Source organism: Ranitomeya imitator, chromosome 1 (genome assembly GCF_032444005.1).
Source record: "Ranitomeya imitator isolate aRanImi1 chromosome 1, aRanImi1.pri, whole genome shotgun sequence".
Lineage (NCBI taxonomy): Eukaryota > Metazoa > Chordata > Amphibia > Anura > Dendrobatidae > Ranitomeya > Ranitomeya imitator.
The window spans coordinates 1,189,475,424-1,189,501,575 of NC_091282.1; the positions used below are offsets into that span (position 1 = coordinate 1,189,475,424).

General features: G+C 44.5%; 1 protein-coding gene across 1 annotated transcript in view; it reads right to left on the reverse strand.

Moving 5' to 3' along the window:
* Nucleotides 1–26,152, reverse strand: part of STK32B (serine/threonine kinase 32B) — a 298,021-nt gene that overhangs the window by 164,159 nt on the left and 107,710 nt on the right. The window contains exon 4 of the mRNA XM_069744831.1: nucleotides 20,369–20,542. Coding sequence (XP_069600932.1) covers nucleotides 20,369–20,542 — 174 coding nt within the window. The remainder of the gene's footprint in view (nucleotides 1–20,368; nucleotides 20,543–26,152) is intronic.

Here is a 26,152-nt window from a genome sequence, read left to right on the forward strand (position 1 = left end):
TCGGGGAGAAAGCCAGAGGCAGAGAACCCCCAATCGGTATTTATGGGTCCTGGAGGTGGTAAGTGGATCTTCGTGAATGTCAGAGACAGTAAGATTGTTATTTGTCTCTTTTTAGGGGAGGAAAAGCGTAGCTAAAACTAAACACAAAAGTTGCGCCATCTGTAGAGAGGACCTTCCACCTACATGTGATAAAAGACTATGCAATACTTGCATTCAACAAACTGTGTCTGAAAACCTTCCAGGGTTTGCTTCAGATCTTAAGAGCCTAATTAAAGAACAAGTAGAGGACACTTTTAGGTCACTAAAAAGTGGAAAAAAAAGGAGAAAGACCAGGCATAGGTCTCCATCTCCAGCCTCAAAATCCGAAAGTGGTAGTGAGAGTTCAGCGTCCTCCGTCTCCTCCGACTCATCCTCATCATCTACTTCTTCCTCGGGGGGACATAACTGTTTCCCACTAGAGGATACTGATGGCCTCATAAAGGCAGTAAGAAGCACCATGGGGTTGGTAGACTCCCATCCTAAAAAAACAGTACAAGACATTATGTTTGGAGGCCTAGAACAGAAAAAGAGGAGAGCTTTTCCGCTTAACGAAGCAATTGCAGCCCTAATTAAGAAGGAATGGAAAAAGCCCATGAGGAAGACTCTCTTAACTCCAAAAAGGAAATATCCCTTTGAGGAAGAATCGTGCTCCTTTTGGGAGAAGGCCCCGAAATTAGACGTGGCAATTGCTAAAGCCTCAAAGAAATTCGCCCTCCCGTTTGAGGACATGGGGGTTCTGAAGGACCCAATGGACAAAAAGGCAGATGCATTTCTCAAGGGCTCTTGGGAGGCAGCGGGAGGAGGCCTGAAGCCGGCAGTTGCAGCTGCATGCACTTCGCGCTCCCTGATGATCTGGCTGAACCAGCTAGAGGGTCAGTTAAAGGGGAAAAATTCCCGAGACTCAATTCTGGATACATTACCCGTAATGAGGGGGGCTGCGGCCTTCCTAGCCGACGCCTCGGCCGACTCCATCAGGCTATCCGCCAGAGCAGCAGTGTTTGCTAATGCGGCCAGGCGCGCCCTCTGGCTTAAGAACTGGCCAGGCGACCTACAAACGAAAACGAAACTCTGTACCATCCCCTGTGAAGGGGAGTTTCTGTTTGGGTCGACTCTAGACGACATCTTAGAGAAAGCCGGGGACAAGAAAAAGTCCTTCCCCTCTCTGGGTCTCCCCTCTTATCGGAAGCCCTTTCGGAACAAGAGGTTTTTCCGTAAGAACCCAGGGAAAGGCCAGGGGAAGTGGGACGATAAGAAAAATAAAAATAAAGGATTTATCTTCAATAAAAACCTCAATGACCACAAGAAACCTCCACAATGAAGGTTCACCCCAGGTGGGAGGGAGATTATCTCTCTTTCTCCCAGCCTGGAAAAAGATCACCTCCAGTCATTGGATCCTAAACATCATAGAATCAGGACTGAGGTTAACATTCAAGAGGTACCCTCGTCCCTCCTTCAAGGTAACATCTACCAGATCCTCAGCAGAAGAACAGTTAACTCTAGAAAACGAGATTGTGGGGTTAGTAAAAAAAGGAGTACTCCTAGAAGTTCCCCCTCAAGAAAGAGGGCAAGGGTACTATTCCCCTCTATTCCTGAGGAAAAAACCAGATGGTTCCTTCAGGACCATTATCAATCTGAAGAATCTAAACAATTACTTAGAGGTTCAAGCATTCAAAATGGAAACGATAAAGTCATCAATCAAAATGCTGTTTCCTCAGTGTTTCATGGTGGTCCTGGACTTGAAGGACGCATATTATCACGTCCCAATACACAAGGATCACCAGAGATTCCTCAGAATGGCAATCCACATCAAGGGAGTCCTAAGACACTTCCAGTTTACAGCTCTTCCATTCGGCCTAGCAATAGCCCCGAGGGTTTTTACAAAGCTGGTCGCGGAGGTAATGGCTCACCTCAGGGAAGAAAACACCCTGATCGTTCCATATCTGGACGATTTCCTGGTGATAGGCTCCTCCCAGCAACATTGCAAGAATCAGCTAGATTTAGTGATTCAATCTCTAAAAAATCTGGGCTGGCTAATAAACCTAGAGAAATCCAAACTGGTGCCTTCTCAGGTTCAGGAGTACCTAGGTCTCACTCTAGACTCCAGAAAAATGGAATGCCGGCTCCCAGAGGGCAAATTACAAAAGATAAAAAGCTTAGCATCAAGAGTACAATCTCTCCCCTCTATAACTCTCCGACAGGGCATGTCACTGTTAGGCTCTATGACCTCTTGCATCCCGGCAGTCCAGTGGGCCCAACTACATTCCAGGGATCTCCAATGGCAGCTACTGTCCGAGCAAATCCGCCTAGGGGAGCATTTAGACGGGCGGTTAACATTGTCTCCTCGCACCAATCTCTCTCTAACTTGGTGGATATTGCGGGAAAATCTTTCCCAGGGAGTTCCATGGGTAATCCCGATATCAAAGGTCCTAACAACGGACGCAAGCCCCTCAGGGTGGGGGGCTCATCTGGGCGACCTTGTAGCTCAGGGCATTTGGTCCCCGTCCCTTGCAAACAATTCCTCCAATATGAAGGAACTCCTGGCAGTAAAATTTGCCCTTCAGGAATTCCTGGGGGTCCTTCAATCTCACCATGTGAGGGTGATGTCAGACAATCAGGTGGTAGTATCGTATATAAACCATCAGGGGGGTACCCGTTCCAAAAGTCTAATGGAAGTGGCCAACTCGATCCTTCAGATAGCCGAAAACAACCTTCTATCCCTGACAAGTCTACACATAAAAGGGATAGACAATTACAAGGCAGACTTCCTCAGTCGTTCCAGCCTAAAACAGGGAGAATGGGAACTAAATCCAGGCATATTTACCCAGATCACTCAGAAATGGGGGGTTCCCAAAATAGATCTCTTCGCGAGCCATTTAAACAAAAAAGTAGCCGCCTTTTGCTCTCTATCTCCCATGGGGAACCCAGTAGCCCTGGATGCTTTCCTGATTTCTTGGGGTCTCCATCTGGTCTATGCCTTTCCTCCTCTCATTTTGATTCCAGCAGTGCTGAGGAAGATTCGGGAGGACGGGGCGTTGGTCATATTAATTGCCCCGTTCTGGCCGAAGAGACCTTGGTTCTCATGGATGAGAAAGATGTCGATATCCGACCCTTGGGTATTGCCAGACCTACAGGATCTGTTGTCACAGGGCCCAATCTATCATCCGCGGGTCAAGAACTTACACTTGACAGCCTGGCTCTTGAGAGGAAAATATTAGAAAGCAGAGGGTTCTCTTCAGGGTTAATTTCAACTCTGTTGAAAAGTAGGAAGCCGGTTACAACAAAACAGTACGGCAAAATATGGAAAAAGTTCCTGTCCGTTTCAGGCGCTAAAATAGGGAAAGAAATTCCTATTAATGCCATTTTAGAGTTCTTGCAAAACGGGTTGGAAATGGGGTTAGCCACCAGTACCCTAAAAGTCCATGTGGCAGCATTAGGTGCTCTATTTAATTTTGACTTGGCTTCAAATAGGTGGGTCTCTAGATTCATTAGGGCGGCAGGAAGATCTAGGCCTCTGCCAGTAAAAGTGGTTCCTCAGTGGGACTTAAATTTGGTCCTTAAAGCCCTGACTAGTCCTCCATTTGAACCATTGCATGAATCGACAATAAAAACGCTATCCCTCAAGACAGCTCTTTTAGTCGCCCTTACTTCTGCCCGTAGGGTCAGCGACTTGCAGGCCCTTTCAGCCAGGCCTCCTCACACACAATTTCTAGAGGATAGGGTTGTTTTAAAAACAGACCCAGCATATCTCCCGAAAGTGGCTTCAAAATTTCACAGGTCTCAAGAGATATCTCTTCCCTCCTTCTGTCCCAATCCTAAAAATAAGGAGGAACAAAATCTACATACACTAGATGTAAGGAGATGTCTCTTACATTACCTAGAAGTCACTAGAGAGAGTAGGGAGGATTCCTCTCTGTTTGTGTGTTTCCAGGGTCCCCGGAAGGGGAAAAAAGCATCTAAAGCCACCATAGCAAGATGGATCACGGACGCCATCAGCCTAGCATACTCAGCAAGTGGGATGCCCGTTCCCGGGGAGGTTAAAGCTCACTCAACAAGGGCAGTAGCAACTTCCTGGGCGGAGAAGGCCGGAGCTTCCATAGACCAGATATGTAGAGCTGCTACCTGGTCCTCACCATCCACATTCTATAGGCACTATAGATTGGACCTAATCTCCTCTTCAGACCTTACTTTTGGTAAAAGGGTTCTGGAGGCAGTGGTCCCTCCCTGAATGTACTATCTATGTAATTCTCTCCGTGGTGCCGTCATGGGCGATCAGAGAAAAATATAGTTCTTACCGATAACGGTATTTCTCTGAGCCCATGACGGCACCCGTACATTCCCTCCCTTCACTTATGGGTGCACACATGGAATAGTGCCATAGTCTATTATAATTTAAAGTCACGCGGTATCTTGTTATGCTAAACAGTTAAAATTTTTACAAATGTCTTAGTAGTCTCCCATCATTATCTATGTAAACAACTGATGCAGGAGAGTGGTACCGCCTTTTTATCCGTAGGTTTCCTGTCCTTGGTGGGCGGATCCCCTCTCTCCGTGGTGCCGTCATGGGCTCAGAGAAATACCGTTATCGGTAAGAACTATATTTTTTGTCTCCACGACATAAAATCTGTGATGAGATCTCTTTCTATATTAGCTCTTGTATATACATGGGTACATTTCCTGATTTACTATCTCAGTAGGAACTCAGAAAATCCTTTCAACTCCCAGTAAATGAAGTTCAATCTTCACTTTAAATGGAAACTTTTAGCTTCTCTCTTGGAAATTCAATTACTGTATATATCAACTCATTATCTTTTAGCTCTGCTTTTAGGCTACGTTCACATTTGCGTTGTGCGGTGCAGCGTCGGCGACGCAACAAACAAAGCAAATGTAAACGCATGCACAACGCAGCGTTTTGTGACGCATGCGTTCACTTTTGCATGGTTTTTGGCGCAGAAAAAACTGCATCATGCAGCGTCCTCTGCGCCCTGACGCATGCGCCACAGTGACGCATGCGTCACAAAACGCAAGTGCAATGTTAAATATAGGGGAGCATGACGCATGCGTCGCCGCAGCTGCGCCCGACGCAACGCAAATGTGAACGTAGCCTTAGCGTAGGATTTGGCCGGCCATTTAGTATCGGTCACTCAGCGAGCTGCGTGTAAATTATACAAATATACCTGAAACTATCTGAGTCCAGTTTGAAACTTCCTCGCTTTCTGTTTTTTTTTCCTTATCTATCCTGCTGTGATTGTTTTTCTTCTTCTACGAGTTTTGTTGCATGGTCACAATAACCTTGAGCAGCTAAGTACATCGCTGGTTTCCATCGACATACCTTTCACAATTTTATCTCATTTAAAGAGGACCTTTCACTGGATTTTTTATATTTCACACATTGAAGAGTAGAAAGATAATTAAAATGAGGACATAATAAGCAAGAAGAAATTAGAGGTAAGTTCACTGGAGGGGCCCACCTGGAGCTACTGGTACTGTTAACTATATCGGCGTACGCAGCTATCTCCGCATTAGAGCTGGAAGACATCGTCTCTGTTGTGTAGACCCGCAGGTTGCTTTAAGCCTGTGGTCTACAGAACAGCAGGCATAGGTACAGGACTCCAGAGTCGCAGCACAGTAACGCCATCGCGCTGCGCCGGGACCCCGATGTCCTGTGAGTGCGATAACAGTTCGTTCGGCTTCCAGCCCTTTGGACTCATCAGGATCCTGGATTAGGTGAGTATAGGATGTTTTTTTTTATTTAATTTAAAACAGGAGGTGGGACTGTGGGGGCATCATAAAGTATGGGGGACCCTCATACAGTGTAGGAGACTTCTGTGGGGAGTCACCTCATACATTGTAGGGAGTACTGTAAGGGGTCCTCTGATACATTTTAGAGACTACTGTCGGGGGCCCCTATACATCATGGGAGATAATGCAGGAGCCATCATACAGCGTGTAAGCTAATGTGGGGCCATTATACAGTTTGGGGCCTACGTTGGGGGTCGTCATACGAGGTGAGGGCTACTGTGTGGGCTATTATACAGTGTGGGAGCTTATACTGGGGCCATTATTCAGTTTGAGCGCTACTCTGGGCGCCATCATACAGTGTTTGAGCCTATATTCAGTCTGGGAGCTATTTTGAAGGACTTCATACACTGTGGGGGCCTTTTTACAGTGTGGCACCTACTGTTGGATGCTGTCCTAAACTCTGAAGGCCATTATACAGTGTAAGGACTACTGTTTGGGCCTTTATACAGTGAGGGAGCTACTGTGGGGCCGTCATAAACTGTGGGAACTCTGGGAACGTTGGTTCAAATAATGTGGGGACATTATACAGTTTGGTATAGAAATAAAATTTGACACTCAACTTATGTAGATACAGTGAAGTATTTTTATTGCAGTCCAATGTTAATAAACATTTCGGTCAGCATTGACCTTCTTCAGTATTCCAACTGCTGAAGTGTTATCTTTATGAGGATCAAAAGACTAGCAGTATAAGGTGATGGACCCAGAATGGGGTCATAAAGTCCCAGTAAGGAGGATTTTTCCTTAACAGGACTGTCTGTCTTAAGTGAAAGGTAGTATTCACAGCTATTGAAGTATGGGGATCCCAGCGGGGATATACCAGGGAGCACGTATCGGTGGTGGGTGATGGCTGTAACAAAGCCTGTGTAACGCAGTGTCTGGTGTTATACAGTTTGGGGCCTACCTTGGGGGCCATCATATGAGGTGAGGGCTACTGTGTGGGACTACGGTGGGAGCCTTTATAAAGTGTGGGAGCTACTGTGGGGCCGTCATAAACTGTGTGAACTTCTTTGGGGCCATTATACAGTTAGGAAGCTAATGTGAGGGCCAATATAGTTTGGGAGCTACTGAGAGGGCCCTCGTTAAGTGTGGTCGGCTAATATGGGGACAATTATACAGCGTGGAGGCTACTCTGGGGACCATTAAACGGTGTGGGTGCTATTGTGAGGGCCATTATATAGTATGAAAGCTATGATACACTATGTAGACTATTGTGCTATGTTTTGGGATAGCTGTGGGCCCCTCATGTGTATAGGGGAGCTGTGGGCTCTCATTATACTGTGTATAGGAGGGCGTATGGGCATCATACTGTGTATAGGGCAGGTATGGGTTCATCATACTTTGTATAGAGGAGGTGTGGGCCCATCATACTGTTTATGGGGAGGTGTGGATCCATCAAACTGTGTATGGGGGTACTCATAAGACATTAGTAAATGTTAAAGGGACTCTTAAGAACCATTATTGTCATAGGGGCACTCATGGTATTGTGAACGTCAAAGGTGCACATGGGTCATTATAACTTTCTAGGGGCGAAATGTGGACATTGATTTCTAGGGCACTGTAGCATGGCTAAAGGGTTTGTAGTCGATGGGAGGTATGTGCCACATAAGTGCCTGGTTGCTGTAATGTAGCCCGGAGTATTCCTTTCTTGCACATAATCTTGTATATGTGTTTCAGGACCTGTGGTGATGTCAGACCACATGGCTAATCATGTGATGGGTTACTGGGTGGGGTTAGCTCTTTATAAGACTGGCTAATCCTTTACACAGCAGATATGTGTGGAGGCGAAACCCTCCTGAGTGTGTTACGGCTTCAGGACTGAGCCGGATGAACTGGACACTTGCTTTTCTTTGCCTGAACCAAAGGCCCATTTTGCTTTCTGTTATTTGCCACATGGTTTATGAAGCAATAAACCCAGTGAACTTTAAAGGAACACGTCTCCTGAGTGTCAGCCGTCGCAGCTGAGTGAGTGAAATCCTTACAATTGGTGGTAGACGTGCGAGCAGCGTTCCCAGCGGAGACGTGAGTTTATTTTTGAATGTCATGGGTCAAGGCTGTTGCAAGCCAGCAAGCATTGCCGGAGAAAATGGAGGACCTGCTGAAACACTTGGTCCAGATGCAGTCACAGCAGGAGAAAAGGCAGAGCCAGCAGGAGCAAAGGCAGCAAGAGACCAACAGGCTGTTGATGCAGCAGATACAACAGAGCCAGCAGGAGCAACGGCAGCAGATGCAGCAAAACCAGCAGGAGCAACGGCAGCAGATGCAGCAGAGCCAGCAGGAGCATCAGCAGCAGATGCAGCTTATTGCAACCGCCATCCAGGGCAAGGCGAGCGCCCCAACCCCAGGTTTGGCTGATGACACCCACGTCCGGAAGACGGTAAGACGCGCATTGCAGAAAATGACTCCCGGGGATGATGTTGAGGCCTTCCTGACGGTGTTTGAGAGGGTCGCTGAGAGGGAAAAACTTCCGCCAGAGCAGTGGGCAGAGGTACTTGTGCCATACCTGACGGGAGAACCCCAGAAGGCGTACTATGATTTGACCTTGCAGGATGCCAAAGAGTATCACAAATTGAAAGCCGAGATTCTCGCACGTTTGGGGGTGACACTGACTGTCAGGGCACAGCGAGTTCACTCCTGGGGCTATCACCGGGACAAACCACCTCGTTCCCAAATGTTTGATCTGTTGCACCTGGTCCAGAAATGGCTGCAGCCAGAATCCTCTGCGCCTGCACAGATGGTAGAACGGGTGATGATGGATCGGTTTGTCCATTCCCTCCCGAGGCCTATACAGTCTTGGGTTGCCCAGGGTGATCCCCAGAATGCCGACGAGCTGATCGGACTGGTTGAGAGATACCAAGGGTTGGAAGGCTCCTTCGGGAGGCAGCCCATGCCGTACTGGGGGTCCCAGAAGGCAGCTGAGTCCCAAAAAGGGGTGGTGCGTCCAAGGTCACAAAGGGCGGGGGAGGTGGTGCCCAAGGTCCCCACGGGTGATATTATTTGTTGGAGGTGCCACAAGCCAGGACATATAGCTGCCCGTTGTTCCCAAACCACTGAGCAGATGGACTGCAGCATGGGACGCCGTTGTTCATACTATGCGTATCCAGCCTGTAGTGTGAACTCTCCATCCAACGAGGGACCTCAAGCGTGTCCCGTAAAGGTGAACGGTCGAGCAGTAACGGCACTATTAGACTCGGGGAGCCTAGTGACCCTGGTGAGGGCCACTTTTCCTCTCCACCTGCTCCCAGGAAAGATGGTCGGAGTGCGGTGCATACATGGTGATGCAAAGGACTACCCTATGGCCAGGGTGGACATTGAAACGGCATGTGGCACTGAGTCCCACATAGTCGGTGTGGTTCAGGACTTGTTGCACCCTATAATTATTGGCCGGGATTTCTGTTTGTTTTGGGATTTGTGGGGAAATGGTTCTGAGCTGCCTGGCAGGGAACCAGTGAACCCTGGAAGGGTATCGCCACACCCAGAGGCAGACAGTTTTCCTTTTTGTGTTCTGGTTGGGGATGAGGAGGAAGTATCCCCTACATCTGACATTCTGGAGTTAGAAGTTACCGGTGAAAATTTTGGGACTGCCCAACATAGGGACCCCACTCTGAGGGAAGCCTTTAATAATGTCACAGTTATTGACGGGGTGGTACAGGAGCCGGGGGCAGACACAAGATTTCCCCATTTTCTGTTGAGGGGGGGAGTTGTTGTACCGTGTCACGAAAATACGGGAGGAGTTGGTAGAGCAGTTGATAGTGCCGGGTCCGTATAGACGGAAAGTGTTGGACATGGCCCATTCACACATCTTGGGTGGACACCTGGGGGTGGAAAAAACGCAGGAACGGGTTGTGCAGAGGTTCTATTGGCCTGGGTGTCACCGGGAAATAGTGAACTATTGCAGGTCCTGCCCTACATGTCAGCTAACTGCTCCTACTCCTCATTTCCGGAACCCCCTTGTGCCACTGCCCATTATTGAGGTACCGTTCGAGAGAATTGCCATGGACTTGGTCGGTCCCTTAGTTAAATCAGCTCGGGGCCATCAGTATATATTAGTCATCCTGGACTATGCCACACGCTATCCTGAGGCAATTCCCTTGAGAAATTCTTCCTCAAAAAGCATAGCCCGCGAGTTGGTCCATGTCTTTTCCCGGACAGGTCTGCCAAAGGAGATCCTGACTGACCAGGGTACACCTTTCATGAGCAAGGTGATGAGGGAGTTATGCAAAGCCCTGAAGATTTCCCAGTTGAGGACCTCGGTGTACCATCCCCAGTCAGATGGCCTTGTTGAGAGGTTTAACAAGACACTAAAGAGCATGCTGAGAAAAGCTATAGAGAAAGACGGTAGAGACTGGGATTGTCTCTTACCCTATCTGATGTTTTCCATTCGTGAAGTTCCACAGGCCTCCACAGGGTTCTCACCGTTTGAGCTTCTATATGGCCGACATCCACGAGGACTCCTGAATATAGCCAAGGAAACCTGGGAGGCCGAAGTCACACCCCACAGAAGCGTCATTGAGCATGTGGCCCTGATGCAGCAGAGGATTGCAAAGGTGATGCCTATCGTGAAAGAACACCTTCTCCAAGCACAAGAAGCTCAAGCCAGGGTCTACAACCGGTCTGCAAGAGTGAGGCAGTTCAATCCGGGAGACCGAGTTCTTGTGTTAGTTCCAATGGTGGAAAGCAAGTTCTTGGCCAAATGGCAAGGGCCATATGAGGTTGTCGAGAAACTTGGGGAGGTAAATTATAAAATTCACCAACCAGGAAGACGGAAACCATTCCAAGTTTACCATGTCAACCTCATCAAGCCATGGCAAGATAGAGAGCCGACAGCAACTCCGTCATTGTTAAGCAACCCAGAAGGTGAAGTTGGAGCGGTTACTATAGCAGAGACGCTATCAAAGACCCAGAAACAGCAGTGCCGGGAGTTACTCCAGAAAAACAGGGACCTGTTTTCAGAATTGCCAGGATACACGAAGGTCATAGAGCACGAGGTCCTAACAGAGCCACATGTGCGGGTGAATGTGAAACCTTATCGTATTCCTGAGGCTCGTCGAGAAGTTATCTCCAAGGAAGTGGAGCGTATGTTGAGGCTTGGGGTCATTGAGGAATCCAAGAGCGGTTGGTCGAGCCCAATTGTCCTGGTCCCAAAACCTGATGGAGAGTGGAGGTTTTGCAACGACTATCGGAAGTTGAATGAAGTCTCCAAGTTCGACGCTTATCCCATGCCCCGTATTGATGAGCTCATCGAAAGGCTTGGGCACGCCAGATATATATCCACCTTGGATTTGACAAAGGGGTATTGGCAGATCCCCATGGCACAGGAAGCCAAGGAGAAGACGGCCTTTTCGACACCTGATGGATGCTTCCAATATGCCCGGATGCCGTTTGGCCTACAGGGAGCTCCGGCGACCTTCCAGAGGGCTATGGATAGAGTCCTTGCACCCCATAAGGCCTACGCTGCTGCGTACCTAGATGATATCGTCATCTTTAGCCCGGACTGGGAGAGTCATCTGGAGAAAGTCCAAGCGGTGTTGGATGCTATAAGAGAGGCCGGATTTACTATAAACCCGAAGAAGTGCGCCTTGGGTAAAGAAGAAGCTAAGTACCTTGGATACATAGTGGGTCATGGAGAAATAAAACCCCAAATCAATAAAGTGGAGGCAATCCAAACATGGCCAAAACCAGTTTCCAAGAAACAAGTTAAAGCCTTCCTGGGAATCGTGGGATATTACAGGAGGTTCATTCCAAACTTCGCCACGATGGCTGCGCCTCTGACTGACCTGCTAAAAGGGACAAAATCAGTAATGGTTAAGCGGTCCGAAGAAACAGAGTCAGCCTTCCAAGAAATGAAAAACGCTTTGTGTAAGCAACCCGTTCTGATGGCCCCAAACTTCAAGAAAGAGTTTATTCTTCAGACAGATGCCTCAGATGTTGGGGTGGGAGCAGTCCTTTCCCAAGAACTACATGGGGAGGAGCATCCTGTTCTCTATCTGAGTAGGAAGCTGTCCTCATCTGAAAAGAACTACTCAGTCGTTGAGAAGGAGTGCTTGGCCATAAAATGGGCAGTGGACACATTGCGGTACTATCTGCTGGGACGTAAATTTAGACTGGTATCTGACCATGCCCCGCTTAGGTGGATGAGAGAAACGAAAGGGAGAAATGCCAGAGTCACCCGTTGGTTCTTAGCCCTGCAGGACTTCAGTTTCCATGTGGAACATAGGGCCGGAAAGCTGCACGGTAATGCGGATGCCCTATCGAGAATCCCTTGTTTAGTGGGGGAAAGTGCCAAGCCCCACGGCTTTAGGCAGAGGGGGGAGGTATGTAGCATGGCTAAAGGGTTTGTAGTCGATGGGAGGTATGTGCCACATAAGTGCCTGGTTGCTGTAATGTAGCCCGGAGTATTCCTTTCTTGCACATAATCTTGTATATGTGTTTCAGGACCTGTGGTGATGTCAGACCACATGGCTAATCATGTGATGGGTTACTGGGTGGGGTTAGCTCTTTATAAGACTGGCTAATCCTTTACACAGCAGATATGTGTGGAGGCGAAACCCTCCTGAGTGTGTTACGGCTTCAGGACTGAGCCGGATGAACTGGACACTTGCTTTTCTTTGCCTGAACCAAAGGCCCATTTTGCTTTCTGTTATTTGCCACATGGTTTATGAAGCAATAAACCCAGTGAACTTTAAAGGAACACGTCTCCTGAGTGTCAGCCGTCGCAGCTGAGTGAGTGAAATCCTTACAGCACTTATACAGGGCATTAATATTTTCTAGGGGGCAATTTTATCATGTACAGGGCACAAAGGAGACACTTTACTATGTAATTGGCACAATGGTGGGCATTGCTATGTGGTGCGGTAAGACAAACATTGTTTTTGTACCACACAGTAAGTGCAGTAATAGATACCGCAGCAGTGGATTTGGGGTGACAGTAGAATGAATAGTTTTTGCAGGTTTGGAATAGATGGTAAAGGTGCAGGAATTGTGAGAAGTCAAATGTGTCTTTGTTGTAATCTCTTCAGACTAGTCCTGGCTAGAGAAATTGTAGTTTTGGTCTAAGCACAGTCTGAGCAAGATGGAAAAGACGGGAAAAGTGAACGATTCCATCAGAAAGAACATCAGCGGTAAGTCACCATTAGGGTTGAGCGAAACGGGTCAAAATTTTTCAAAAGTCGCCGACTTTTGGCAAAGTCGGGTTTCATGAAACCCGACCCGACCCCAGTGTGGGGTCGGCCATGAAGTCGGCGATCTTTTGAATCTGGAATCGGAATTCCGATACCGATTCCCGATATGTTTAAGATATCGGGAATTGGTATCAGAATTCAGATTTAAGTGTAAAATAAAGAATTAAAATAAAAAATATCGCAATACTTACCCTCTGACGCGCCCTGGTACTAACCGGCAGCCTTTCTTCCTTAGAATCAGCCTTCCAAGACCTTCGGTGACGTCGCGGTGACGTCGCGGCTTGTGATTGGTCGCGCGGCGGTCACATGGGCGGCCGCGCGACCAATCACAAGCCGCGACGTCACCGAAGGTCCTGGAAGCGCTGATTCTTAGGAAGGACCTTCGGTGACGTCGCGGTGACGTCGTGGCTTGTGATTGGTCGCGCGGCCGCCCATGTGACCGCCGCACGACCAATCACAAGCCGCGACGTCACCGCGACGTCACCGAAGGTCTTGGAAGGCTGATTCTAAGGAAGAAAGGCTGCCGGTTAGTACCAGGGCGCGTCAGAGGGTAAGTATTGCGATATTTTTTAGTTTAATTCTTTATTTTACACTAAAATATGGATCGCAGGGCCTGAAGGAGAGTTTCCGCTCCTTCAGACCCTGGGAACCATGGAAACCCGATGCACTGCATTGGGTTTCGCGTTTCGGCCGACCCCGACCCCGACTTTTTTATAGGATCGGCCGATTTCACTCGACCCGACTTTTGAAAAAGTCGGGTTTCGTGAAACCCGACCCGATCCTATGAAAGCAAAGGTCGCTCAACCCTAGTCACCATCTGTAACTGTGCTGTGATCTCTTATAGGTTCTGCAGCACTGGTATCTACCACTATATGTCACCAAATGGCAGTAATATCAGTGTTGGTCTTTGAGTAGAGATTTTTTTTCAGCAACAACATTGTTATCTGCTGAGGTTCCCTTATACCCACAATTAGTGTGCGCCACTGTATTTGTAATCAGGACCTAGGCAGATGTTTTACCCCCACCTGAGGTGAACCCCAAACTGCACCTCAACCCCATCCCCCAACCGCCCACCCTCCAGTAATAAAGATCAAACGTTTCCTTTCAACCAGTTGGGCGTATACCACAGATTTTGTCTGTGGGTGAATCTGTGTTTTGATTAGCCAGAATAAGAGTAGAAAGATAAAGGCCCACTGAGAAATTCTGTGATAAACACCCAGTTGGTTGAAGCATTTTTTGTTTCACTATACTGCTGTCACCTTCATCTCTCCTTTATCTCATAGATAAGATCTGGACTGAAGGTGCTCTGGTCAGATGAAACCAAAATCGAACTTTTTGGCAACAATGCCACACGATATGTTTGGCGTAAAGGCAACACAGCTCATCACCCTGAACACACCATCCCCACTGTCAAACATGGTGGTGGCAGCATCATGGTTTGGGCCTGCTTTTCTTCAGCAGGGACAGGGAAGTTGGTTAAAATTGATGGGAAGATGGATGGACCCAAACACAGGACCATTCTTGAAGAAAACCTGTTGGAGTCTGCAAAAGACCTGTGACTGGGACGGAGATTTGTCTTTCAACAAGACAATGATCCCAAACATAAAGCAAAATCTACAATGGAATGGTTCACAAATAAACGTATCCAGATGTTAGAATGGCCAAGTCAGAGTCCAGACCTCAATCCAATCGAGAATCTGTGGAAAGAGCTGAAAACAGCTGTTCACAAACGATCTCCATCAAACCTCACTGAGCTCGAGCTGTTTGCCAAGGAAGAATGGGCAAGAATTTCAGTCTCTCGATGTACAAAACTGATAGAGACAAACCCCAAGCGAATTTCAGCTGTAATCGCAGCAAAAGGTGGCGCAACAAAGTATTAAGTTAAAGGGGCCGAATAATATTGCACGCCCCACTTTTCAGTTTTTGAATTTCCACAAAAATTTAAAATAACCAATAAATTTCGTTCAACTTCACAATTGTGTTCCACTTGTTGTTGATTCTTCACCAAAAATTTGGTATCTTTATGTTTGAAGCCTGATATGTGGGAAAAGGTTAAAAAGTTCTGCATCTCGCCTCTCTTTCACTATTCTGCTGTCAGCTTAATTTTTCTTTCTCTTACTATACTGCTGTCAAATTCATCTCTTTTCTCTCTCACTATTCTTCTGTTAGCTTCATCTCTTCTGTCTCTCACTATTATACTGTCAGCTTTGTCTCTTTTCTTTCACTATACTGCTATTAACTTCTTTTTTCCTTTCTATTACTATACTGCTATGAGCTTCATCTCTTCTCTCCAATTATACTGCTGTCAGCTTCATCTGGCTTCTCTCATTGTTCTGCTGTCTGCTTCATATCTCACACTGTACTGTACAGCTTCACCTTTTCTTTCATTTACTATCCTGCTGTCAGCTTCATCTCTCTTTTCTCTCACTTTACTGCTATCGGTTTCATCTCTTCTCTCCAACTACACTGCTGTCAGCTTCATCATGCCTCTCTCTCACTATTCTGCTGTCAGCTTCATCTCTTCTCTCTCACTATTCTGCTGTCAGCTTCATCTCTTCTCTCTCACTATTCTGCTGTCAGCTTCATCTCTTTTCTCTCACTATTCTGCTGTCAGCTTCATCTCCTCTCTCACTATTCTGCTGCCAGCTTCATCTCTTCTCTCACTATTCTGCTGTCAGCTTCATCTCTTCTCTCTCACTATTCTGATGACAGCTTCATCTCTTCTCTCTCACTATTCTGCTGTCAGCTTCATCTCTTCTCTCTCACTATTCTGCTGTCAGCTTCATCTCTTCTCTCTCACTATTCTGCTGCCAGCTTCATCTCTTACTATTCTGCTGCCAGCTTCATCTCTTCTCTCTCACTATTCTGCTGTCAGCTTCATCTCTTCTCTCTCACTATTCTGCTGCCAGCTTCATCTCTTCTCTCTCACTATTCTGCTGTCAGCTTCATCTCTTTTCTCTCACTATTTTGCTGTCAGCTTCATCTCCTCTCTCATTATTCTGCTGCCAGCTTCATCTCTTCTCTCTCACTATTCTGCTATCAACTTCATCTCTTCTCTCTCACTATTCTGCTGTCAGCTTCATCTCTTTTCTCTCACTATTCTGCTGTCAGCTTCATCTCCTCTCTCACTATTCTGCTGCCAGCTTCATCTCTTCTCTCTCACTATTCTGCTGCCAGCTTCATCTCTTCTCTCTCACTATTCTGCTGCCAGCTTCATCTCTTCTCTCTTACTATTCTGCTGCCAGCTTCATCTCTTCTCTCACTATACTGATGTCAGCTTCATCTCTACTCTCTCACTATTCTGCTGTCAGCTTCTTCTCTTCTCTCTCACTATACTGCTGTCAGCTTCATCTCTACTCTCTCACTATTCTGCTGTCAGCTTCTTCTCTTCTCTCTCACTATACTGCTGTCAGCTTCATCTCTTCTCTCTCACTATTCTGCTGTCAGCTTCATCTCTTCTCTCTCACTATTCTGCTGTCAGCTTCATCTCTTCTCTCTCACTATTCTGCTGCCAGCTTCATCTCTTCTCTCTCACTATTCTGCTGCCAGCTTCATCTCTTTTATCTGTCACTATACTGCTGTCAGCTTCATCTCTACTCTCTCACTATTCTGCTGTCAGCTTCTTCTCTTCTCTCTCACTATTCTGCTGTCAGCTTCATCTCTTTTCTCTCACTATTCTGCTGTCAGCTTCATCTCCTCTCTCACTATTCTGCTGCCAGCTTCATCTCTTCTCTCTCACTATTCTGCTGTCAGCTTCATCTCTTCTCTCTCACTATTCTGCTGTCAGCTTCATCTCCTCTCTCACTATTCTGCTGCCAGCTTCATCTCTTCTCTCTCACTATTCTGCTGCCAGCTTCATCTCTTTTATCTGTCACTATTCTGCTGTCAGCTTCATCTCTTCTCTCTCACTATACTGCTGTCAGCTTCATCTCTACTCTCTCACTATTCTGCTGTCAGCTTCTTCTCTTCTCTCTCACTATACTGCTGTCAGCTTCATCTCTACTCTCTCACTATTCTGCTGTCAGCTTCTTCTCTTCTCTCTCACTATTCTGCTGCCAGCTTCATCTCTTCTCTCTCACTATTCTGCTGCCAGCTTCATCTCTTCTCTCTCACTATTCTGCTATCTACTTCATCTCTTCTCTCTCACTATTCTGCTGTCAGCTTCATCTCTTTTCTCTCACTATTCTGCTGTCAGCTTCTTCTCCTCTCTCACTATTCTGCTGCCAGCTTCATTTCTTCTCTCTCACTATTCTGCTGCCAGCTTCATCTCTTCTCTCTCACTATTCTGCTGCCAGCTTCATCTCTTTTATCTGTCACTATTCTGCTGTCAGCTTCATCTCTTCTCTCTCACTATTCTGCTGTCAGCTTCTTCTCTTCTCTCTCACTATTCTGCTGTCAGCTTCTTCTCTTCTCTCTCACTATTCTGCTGTCAGCTTCATCTCTTCTCTCTCACTATTCTGCTGTCAGCTTCATCTCTTCTCTCTCACTATTCTGCTGTCAGCTTCTTCTCCTCTCTCTCTCACTATTCTACTGTCAGTGTTGTCTCTTCTCTTTCTATACTATCTATACTGCTGTCAGATTCATCTCCTCTCTCACTATTCTGCTGTCAGCTTCACCTCTTCTCTCTCACTATTCTGCTGTCAGCTTCATCTCTTCTCTCTCACTATTCTGCTGTCAGCTTCATGTCTTCTCTCTTACTATTCTGCTGTCAGCTTCATCTCTTCTCTCTCACTATTCTGCTGCCAGCTTCATCTCTTCTCTCACTATTCTGCTGTCAGCTTCATCTCTTCTCTCTCACTATTCTGTTGACAGCTTCATCTCTTCTCTCTCACTATTCTGCTGTCAGCTTCATCTCTTCTCTCTCACTATTCTGCTGTCAGCTTCATCTCTTCTCTCTCACTATTCTGCTGCCAGCTTCATCTCTTACTATTCTGCTGCCAGCTTCATCTCTTCTCTCTCACTATTCTGCTGTCAGCTTCATCTCTTCTCTCTCACTATTCTGTTGTCAGCTTCATCTCTTACTATTCTGCTGCCAGCTTCATCTCTTCTCTCTCACTATTCTGCTATCAACTTCATCTCTTCTCTCTCACAATTCTGCTGCCAGCTTCATCTCTTCTCTCACTATTCTGCTGTCAGCTTCATCTCTTTTCTCTCACTATTCTGCTGTCAGCTTCATCTCCTCTCTCACTATTCTGCTGCCAGCTTCATCTCTTCTCTCTCACTATTCTGCTATCAACTTCATCTCTTCTCTCTCACTATTCTGCTGTCAGCTTCATCTCTTTTCTCTCACTATTCTGCTGTCAGCTTCATCTCCTCTCTCACTATTCTGCTGCCAGCTTCATCTCTTCTCTCTCACTATTCTGCTGACAGCTTCATCTCTTCTCTCTCACTATTCTGCTGCCAGCTTCATCTCTTCTCTCTCACTATACTGATTTCAGCTTCATCTCTACTCTCTCACTATTCTGCTATCAACTTCATCTCTTCTCTCTCACTATTCTGCTGTCAGCTTCATCTCTTTTCTCTCACTATTCTGCTGCCAGCTTCATCTCTTCTCTCTCACTATACTGATTTCAGCTTCATCTCTACTCTCTCACTATTCTGCTGTCAGCTTCTTCTCTTCTCTCTCACTATACTGCTATCAGCTTCATCTCTACTCTCTCACTATTCTGCTGCCAGCTTCATCTCTTCTCTCTCACTATTCTGCTGCCAGCTTCATCTCTTTTCTCTCACTATTCTGCTGTCAGCTTCATCTCTTCTCTCTCACTATTCTGCTGTCAGGTTCATCTCTTCTCTCTCACTGTTCTGCTGTCAGCTTCATCTCTTCTCTCTCACTATTCTGCTGTCAGCTTCATCTCTTACTATTCTGCTGCCAGCTTCATCTCTTCTCTCTCACTATTCTGCTGTCAGCTTCATCTCTTCTCTCTCACTATTCTGCTGTCAGCTTCATCTCTTCTCTCCAACTATTCTGCTGTCAGCTTCATCTCTTCTCTCTCACTATTCTGCTGTCAGCTTCATCTCTTCTCTCTCACTATTCTGCTGTCAGCTTCATCTCTTCCCTCTCACTATTCTGCTGTCAGCTTCACCTCTTCCCTCTCACTATTCTGCTGTCAGCTTCATCTCTTCTCTCTCACTATTCTGCTGTCAGCTTCATCTCTTCCCTCTCACTATTCTGCTGTCAGCTTCATCTCTTCTCTCTCACTATTCTGCTGTCAGCTTCATCTCTTCTCTCTCACTATTCTGCTGTCAGCTTCATCTCTTCCCTCTCACTATTCTGCTGTCAGCTTCATCTCTTCCGTCTCACTATTCTGCTATCAGCTTCATCTCTTCTCTCACTATTCTGCTGTCAGCTTCATCTCTTCCCTCTCACTATTCTGCTGTCAGCTTCATCGCTTCCCTCTCACTATTCTGCTGTCAGTTTTGTCTCTTCTCTTTCTATACTGCTGTCAGATTCATCTTGTCTATCTCACTATTCTGCTGTCAGCTTCATAATTTGCTTTTCTTGAACTTTGGCCTTACACGGGATTCAAACTCACAACCTCTTGCATAGCATGAAGTAGCTTTTGCAGTGGGCCACAGGCTGCATTGCAAAGCATATCAGGACTTTTTTCTGCCTAAGGCCGGCGTCACACTTAACATATGAAAAATTGGTCCGAGTCTCCCTGCTGAGAGTCTCACGAGTTTTCTCCGTATGGTCATCCGTGTGTAACCCGTTTGCAATGCGATGATGCGATTTTCTCGCACCCATGTATCCGTATGACATCTGTATAACATGCGTATGACTTTACATTTCTCACTGACTTTCCCCATTGAATTAAATTGCTCAATGAGCTTAAATAAGGAAAATGTGTGCGTATTTGTCACAAGCTAGATGAATGGTCCGTGTGGTGTTCGACTTTTTCTTGCACCCATAGGCTTGCATTGGCGATTCTCAAACGATATACGCGTACAATCCCAGCATGCTGCGAATACGCCTGAGAAAATAAACGCTGATGTGAGCCCCATAGATTAACACAAGTCTGAGAGCTATTCAATGTTTTCTCGCATAGCACTCATCCGTATTCTACGCTAGTGTGACCCCGGCCTAACGACCTAAATGGCATCCTGTACTGGTCTGTAGTGATGACTGTCTATATACCAGTACCTTTTTCTCTAAAACTACCACAAGTAAGGAAAAACACAGTGTGTAAATGCAGGTAGAATAGTTGCATGTTAATAAACAGTCTGTTCCTAATATGAGCATTACTGTATATGGAGCTCCAGACAAATCCATGTAAACATAGTTATAATTTTCACCATTCATGTCTCAATCAAGAAAAAAATTAACCCAGAGGAAGTACCCTGTGTCCTCTTACCTGTGAATGATGTGGTGTTTCTGTAAGTAATCCAGGGCCAGTGATAATTCACATATATAAAGTTTCACAGCCTCCTCACTAAAATGCACGTTCTGCTGCAAATGATAGCGCAGATCTCCTCCCAGAAGAAGATCTACAACCATAAACATGTCTTCTTCATCCTGGAAAGAATACCTAAGAAAAATAAAGTGATTATTTATAACATGTTCACTATTGCTATTATAAAGGATAAAATTGAGAGCACATGTGACGCAAATGCGGTGTATGTGCAGGCGTAGGAACGGGCTATTGAAAGTAATAAAGAAGTGCATTAACTAGGTATTTTACGCAGCAAAGACAATTTAAGCATCGCCCACAGTAAAGTTATGCGGTTTTTCCAAACTTTAATATTTTCGCTTGCAGTCATTGAATTGAAGCTTTTATTGCTTTAGTCTATTAGGATTTGAATGACCATAAAGTAAACAAAAAAACTATAAACCGGTAACTTTACATTCTGAAATCTTTATATCTTTCACTTTGCATGTTGATGGATAAAACATTTTATTTAATTCAACACTGCAAAACGACTTTCTTTTTGCAGGATGAGTTGAATTTTTGTAGGTGATATGTTTTAGCACACATATATATTAGCATTAAATTTATTTTAATTTTAATTAAGAAAACACCTAAAAATTATCCCATGGCTATCACATTTTTGCAAAATTAATTTACAATTATAGTTAATTGGAATTCAAGAGCATTCAACATTTTTCCAAAAACTCTTCTTGCTTTCATTTGCATTCAGATAAGATGTAGGGCAGGTGCAGACGAGCGTATTTGAGGTCCGTTTCGGACCAATTTTAGTCTATGAGGCCATGCACATGTCCAAAAATTATCGGTGTGCCCCAGTTTGACTTAGTATTTGAATCACACTCGGCCATGCCAGTCAATGAGGCTGTGGAAAACATCAGACTGCACTCGGATGATCTCACCCACTCATTAACACAATGGAGAAGATGGAGACTTTTTTTCTCCATCTTCTCATCTGAGGGAATCAGATTACACTTTGCTGACACTCTGATCAGACTCTGACCAGAGTTTCATCAGAGTGTTATTTGCACAATCGGCCCGATTCTCATGGTGCACCATTAGAGTGCCAGAGGATCTTCCGGAGAACCCAGATTTTGAAACATTTGGTCCAGAGGACCAGCAAAAAACAATGGAAGTTAGAGGTGATCTTAATCAGTCATCTCCAGCATCTATTTCTTAGGAACCAAAAGCAAACAGAGCTTTTAAAAATAATTTAATGATGTCGCGCTTGTTATTTTTAAGTCACTCTCTTTTTTTCCGCCTTATGGCATTCGTTGAAGGCTTTTGCGCTAAATTCTTCTAAATGGCACTTGTGGATCACGAATTTTAACCTAAATTGAAAATTGTTTTTTTAATTTTGTTTACCTTTTTTGCTCCTTTTATAGAGCAAAACGACACGTTTCATAAAATGTTTGAAAATTTGCTCCAAAATTTCCAGACATTGATATTTAAAGGAACGCTTTGCAACTTTAAAAAAAAAAAAAGCTGAAATATAAAAACTATGGCCACATTGACAAACGTTGAAAGAAAACAATCAAATACATAAAACAGACTTTAAAAAAAGTCTAAAAAAATACATCACAATATAATTAATGTCATGAAATGAGGTAGATATTCACATTAAGTACCTAATATACTACACATAGTGGAAAACAGTAAATGACCACATAAGAAAATAAATATATCATAAAATATAAATCTTATATAATTTATATAGAAAACACAACACAATTGTTTATATGATACCACTTTTCTGATATTTTTGTCGTGAACGTTCTTTGTATTGCTCCCCACTATTTTAATATACCATACACCTTTATCTTTTTTTTATCAAATAAAATTATTTATTTTATGATATTTTTATTTTTTTATGTGGCCATTCACTAATTTCCTCTATTGTAGCACATTAAAATTAGGCTAAAAAATATCAAAAACTAAACAAAAAAATAGGCAAAACTGCAATAAATGAGAAAGTTCCACAACTTTATATTAGCTGTCCGTATTCACTGCCTAAACTTAAATGAAATGTTTCTGTGATTATATCGCTATATATCAATGTACTAAATGAAAAACGAGTTTTCAATTAATTATGACAAATCCCCCCTAAAGTGGATGTCACTCTGAGATTTCCTATTCCCCCTTCATGATGTAACTGTATTTTTCAAAGCTCCTTATAAGCTTAGCGTCAGATAACATACACGAAAGTGGATTGATTTTGAACAAGTAAAGTTGATTATATTTAGTTTTATTTATAACTTGGATTTGTGATTTACAACACTGAGACATATATCCAATTACTCCATACACAGGAGAATGAAAAGTGATGTACCCAGATAGAGACAAGAATGGAATCATGAACTGGATGACCATCAAAGCCATGGTGGAGAAAGGTTGACATTGATGGACCTAGGTCTTTTTTTTCCACCTATGTAGCTATGTAAAATGGGCTTAATTTTGATGAATGATCGATTGCCCTATTTTATAGGCTGGAGTTCTGACAATGTGGATGTGGCTCTTGATGCTCACGAAATTTGTGAACGTCAGAGCTGAACAATGGCTCATCTTTCTCTCTGTGACGCAGCAGTGTAAATAGCCAATGGGATGAATGACCCTCTGCCTCACTCTGACACTGCTGGTGCGTGATGACATCACTTCATCACGCACTCGCTGTGTGCCAGCAGTGCAGCTGCTGATACCGGAGCAGAGCCTGGAGCAGCATGGGGAATGAGGAGGAGAAGTGAGTACTGTGTTTTTTGTTTTAAATCTATCAGTGAGTGAGTACTGGACTGTGAGGCTGGATTATATTCTATGAGGGGAGGGTGGGGTTACATTATATTCTATGGAGAGGTTGGCTGTATTATATTTTATGAGGGGGGCTACATTATATTCTATGGGGGGCTACTTTACATTGACTTGGGGTGGTTGCATTATGGGGTGGTTGCATTATGAGATATGAGGGTGCTAAACTATATTCTGTGTGGTGGCTGCATTATATTCTATTGGACTATGGGCAGTGTATTATACTATAAGTAATACATGGGACCTGCATTATACAGTATTGAGGACTATGGGGAATACATTATACTATATGAAGAACTATTGGGTGCATTTTGGGGAAATGAATTGTATAACATGGAGAACTATGGGGGGTGCATTATACTATATGGAGGACTGAGGAGTGTATTATACTATATGGAGGACTGAGGAGTGTATTTTAATATATGGAGGACTATGAGGATTGTACTATACTATATGGAGGACTATGGGGAGTGTATTATACTATATAGAGGACTGAGGAGTGTATTTTAATATATCTAGGTCTACAAGGAGTGTATTATGCTATATGGATTACCATGGGGAGTGTATTATGCTTTATTGAGGACTATGGGGAGTTTATTATACTATATGGAGGACTATGAGGAGTGCATTATACTATATGGAGGACTGTGGGGCACATTATACTATATGGAGGACTATAGAGTGCATTATAGTATGTGGAGGACTATGGGGTGCATTATAGTATGTGGAGGGGTGCATTATACTAAACAAGCAAAATGCTAGCTATTCATTGAGTGATTGGCTTGTTTATGCTGGAGCAAAAATCATTGTTCTCAGCATTACATCACCTGAGGAAAACTGCAGATGTGCTGCTGATAACATTATACTGTATGGGCACAGATTGATCTATTAGTGATTGTTCTGTCCCCATGATTCTTCCTCAGCCATTGAAAAGAGGCCGGGAAATAAGCATGTTGAATTACTTCAATATTGTCAATCACGCTCGTTTAGCAGCCTGAGATCAGTGCATATAAATACATCTGAAATATTTCTGTGTGATGGGGCAATATGTGAGCATTTGGGGCCCCGTTTTAAATTTTTGCCCAGGGCCCCACTTTGCCAAAAACCAGCCCTGTCTCTGGGATACTTCTGAAGGTGAAGATGCCAGGGCTTCCACCCTTGCCTTATCTCCTGAGTTAGCTCTCCGTCTGTTCTCTTCCCCCACCCAGGGAAGAGGAGCGCTACCGTGCACCATAGTACACCAACCCAACAAACAAGGCAACACAAGTAATGGTTAACAGAAAACTCCAGTCAAACAAAATATTCACTCACATATAACAGAGAAATGCACCAGGGCGCGGAGGAAGGAGAAGACACAAAATAGAGAAGGATAGGGAACTACCACAAATACAAACAAAGCAACAGTCACTGATAACTCCTCCAATTCTTCTCATATGAACTCCTCTCCCTTCCTTAGCCATGCAGCAAATGCTAGCTCTGACAAGGATTTGTAACAGAGCCCAGATTATAAAAGGGAAAGGAGTGGCTAACCGAGCTCAGTTGTGAGCACAGGGAATTAAAACATGGCTGATTAACCCCTGTTCTGCCAGAAGGAATAAACACATTTAAAATGAAGAAGTGCTTCTTCTCAGCACTGGAGTAGGAGCAATCAGATGCTGCGGTCTTCTGACTCCACACTGTCGAGGTAACCCTATATGCAAATTGCCTCTTCTGAGAAAAAGAGGACTTAAACTCTATAGCGCCACCTGTTGGAGGTAACCCCATGACACCTGTTGCCAAGTCTTCTTTATGGCAAGATCTTTGCAAGTACAATAGTTCCAAGTCATTCTCACAGTTCAGTAATGACTGAGCAAACAGCCTAATTATCTCTTGTACTTCCAAGTAATGAATGTGCTTTATAGCGATAACTTATTATTAGTTCATTTAGACTTAGGTGATTAATATCAATTAGCAGATTAGTTCAGTTTTTCCTTGCAAGAGCCGATGCTGCATACAAATAAATAGCTAACTCATGGCAACTAAATACAACAGAAAAATCTGATTAATTCTAATCTTCACAATCTCTGGGGGTTTTTTTCCCCAGTACATTTTTTGCCAGTGAAAGTCTCAGCATTTTACAGTACCAGAAAAGTAAATGAGATTTCCGAAATCTCATGCACATGCTATTTATTTTTTTTCCTTGCAGATTTGTAGCATTTAAGAGTTTTTTCAAATCTACGGAATGTAAACTCTTTGGGCTTGTTCACATCTGGCGTTTTTGTTTTTTCCCCGCATTTTTTTTTCTTTAAAAAAAAAATAAAAATGCAGCGGTTTACAGTAACAGCAAAATGAATGAGATTTGTGAGATCTCAGGCACACGCTCCTTATTTCTTCTTGCAGATTTGACTTTTTTTTTTTTCAAATCTCCAACAAGTACAAAACGCATAAAAAATGCACACAGAAACGTGGCAAAAATGTGCGTATTTTACACAGCGTTTTTCTGGTCAACTCTGTTTTTACAGCAGAAAAAAAACTTCTGCAAATATTAAACATGTGCAATATTCATTTACTATTTTTTCTATGATTTTGCTGCAGAAGTGTCTCCTGCAAATACTCAACATGTCCATATATCCTAATTTCTACACAAACGCTGCTGCCAAATATCTACTATGTTACTAGGTGCTTTATATCAGAGACTTTAAAGTCTCAGAGCTGGAACTTTTAACCCCTCTGCTGCATCTGGTCCTAAGTAGTTCGGGGTTCATACCAGACAGCTAGTGTCACCGAACACGCACTTCTCGTGGAAGTCCATTGCAATATTCAGAGTTCCTGCAAAACTCTGTTAAGGAGACAGAGAATAAGAATATTTTCCAGCTCAAAAGTTTGGGTCCCCATTGTTTGCAATGAGGTTTGGGTTCTGGTTCAAGTACGAGTACC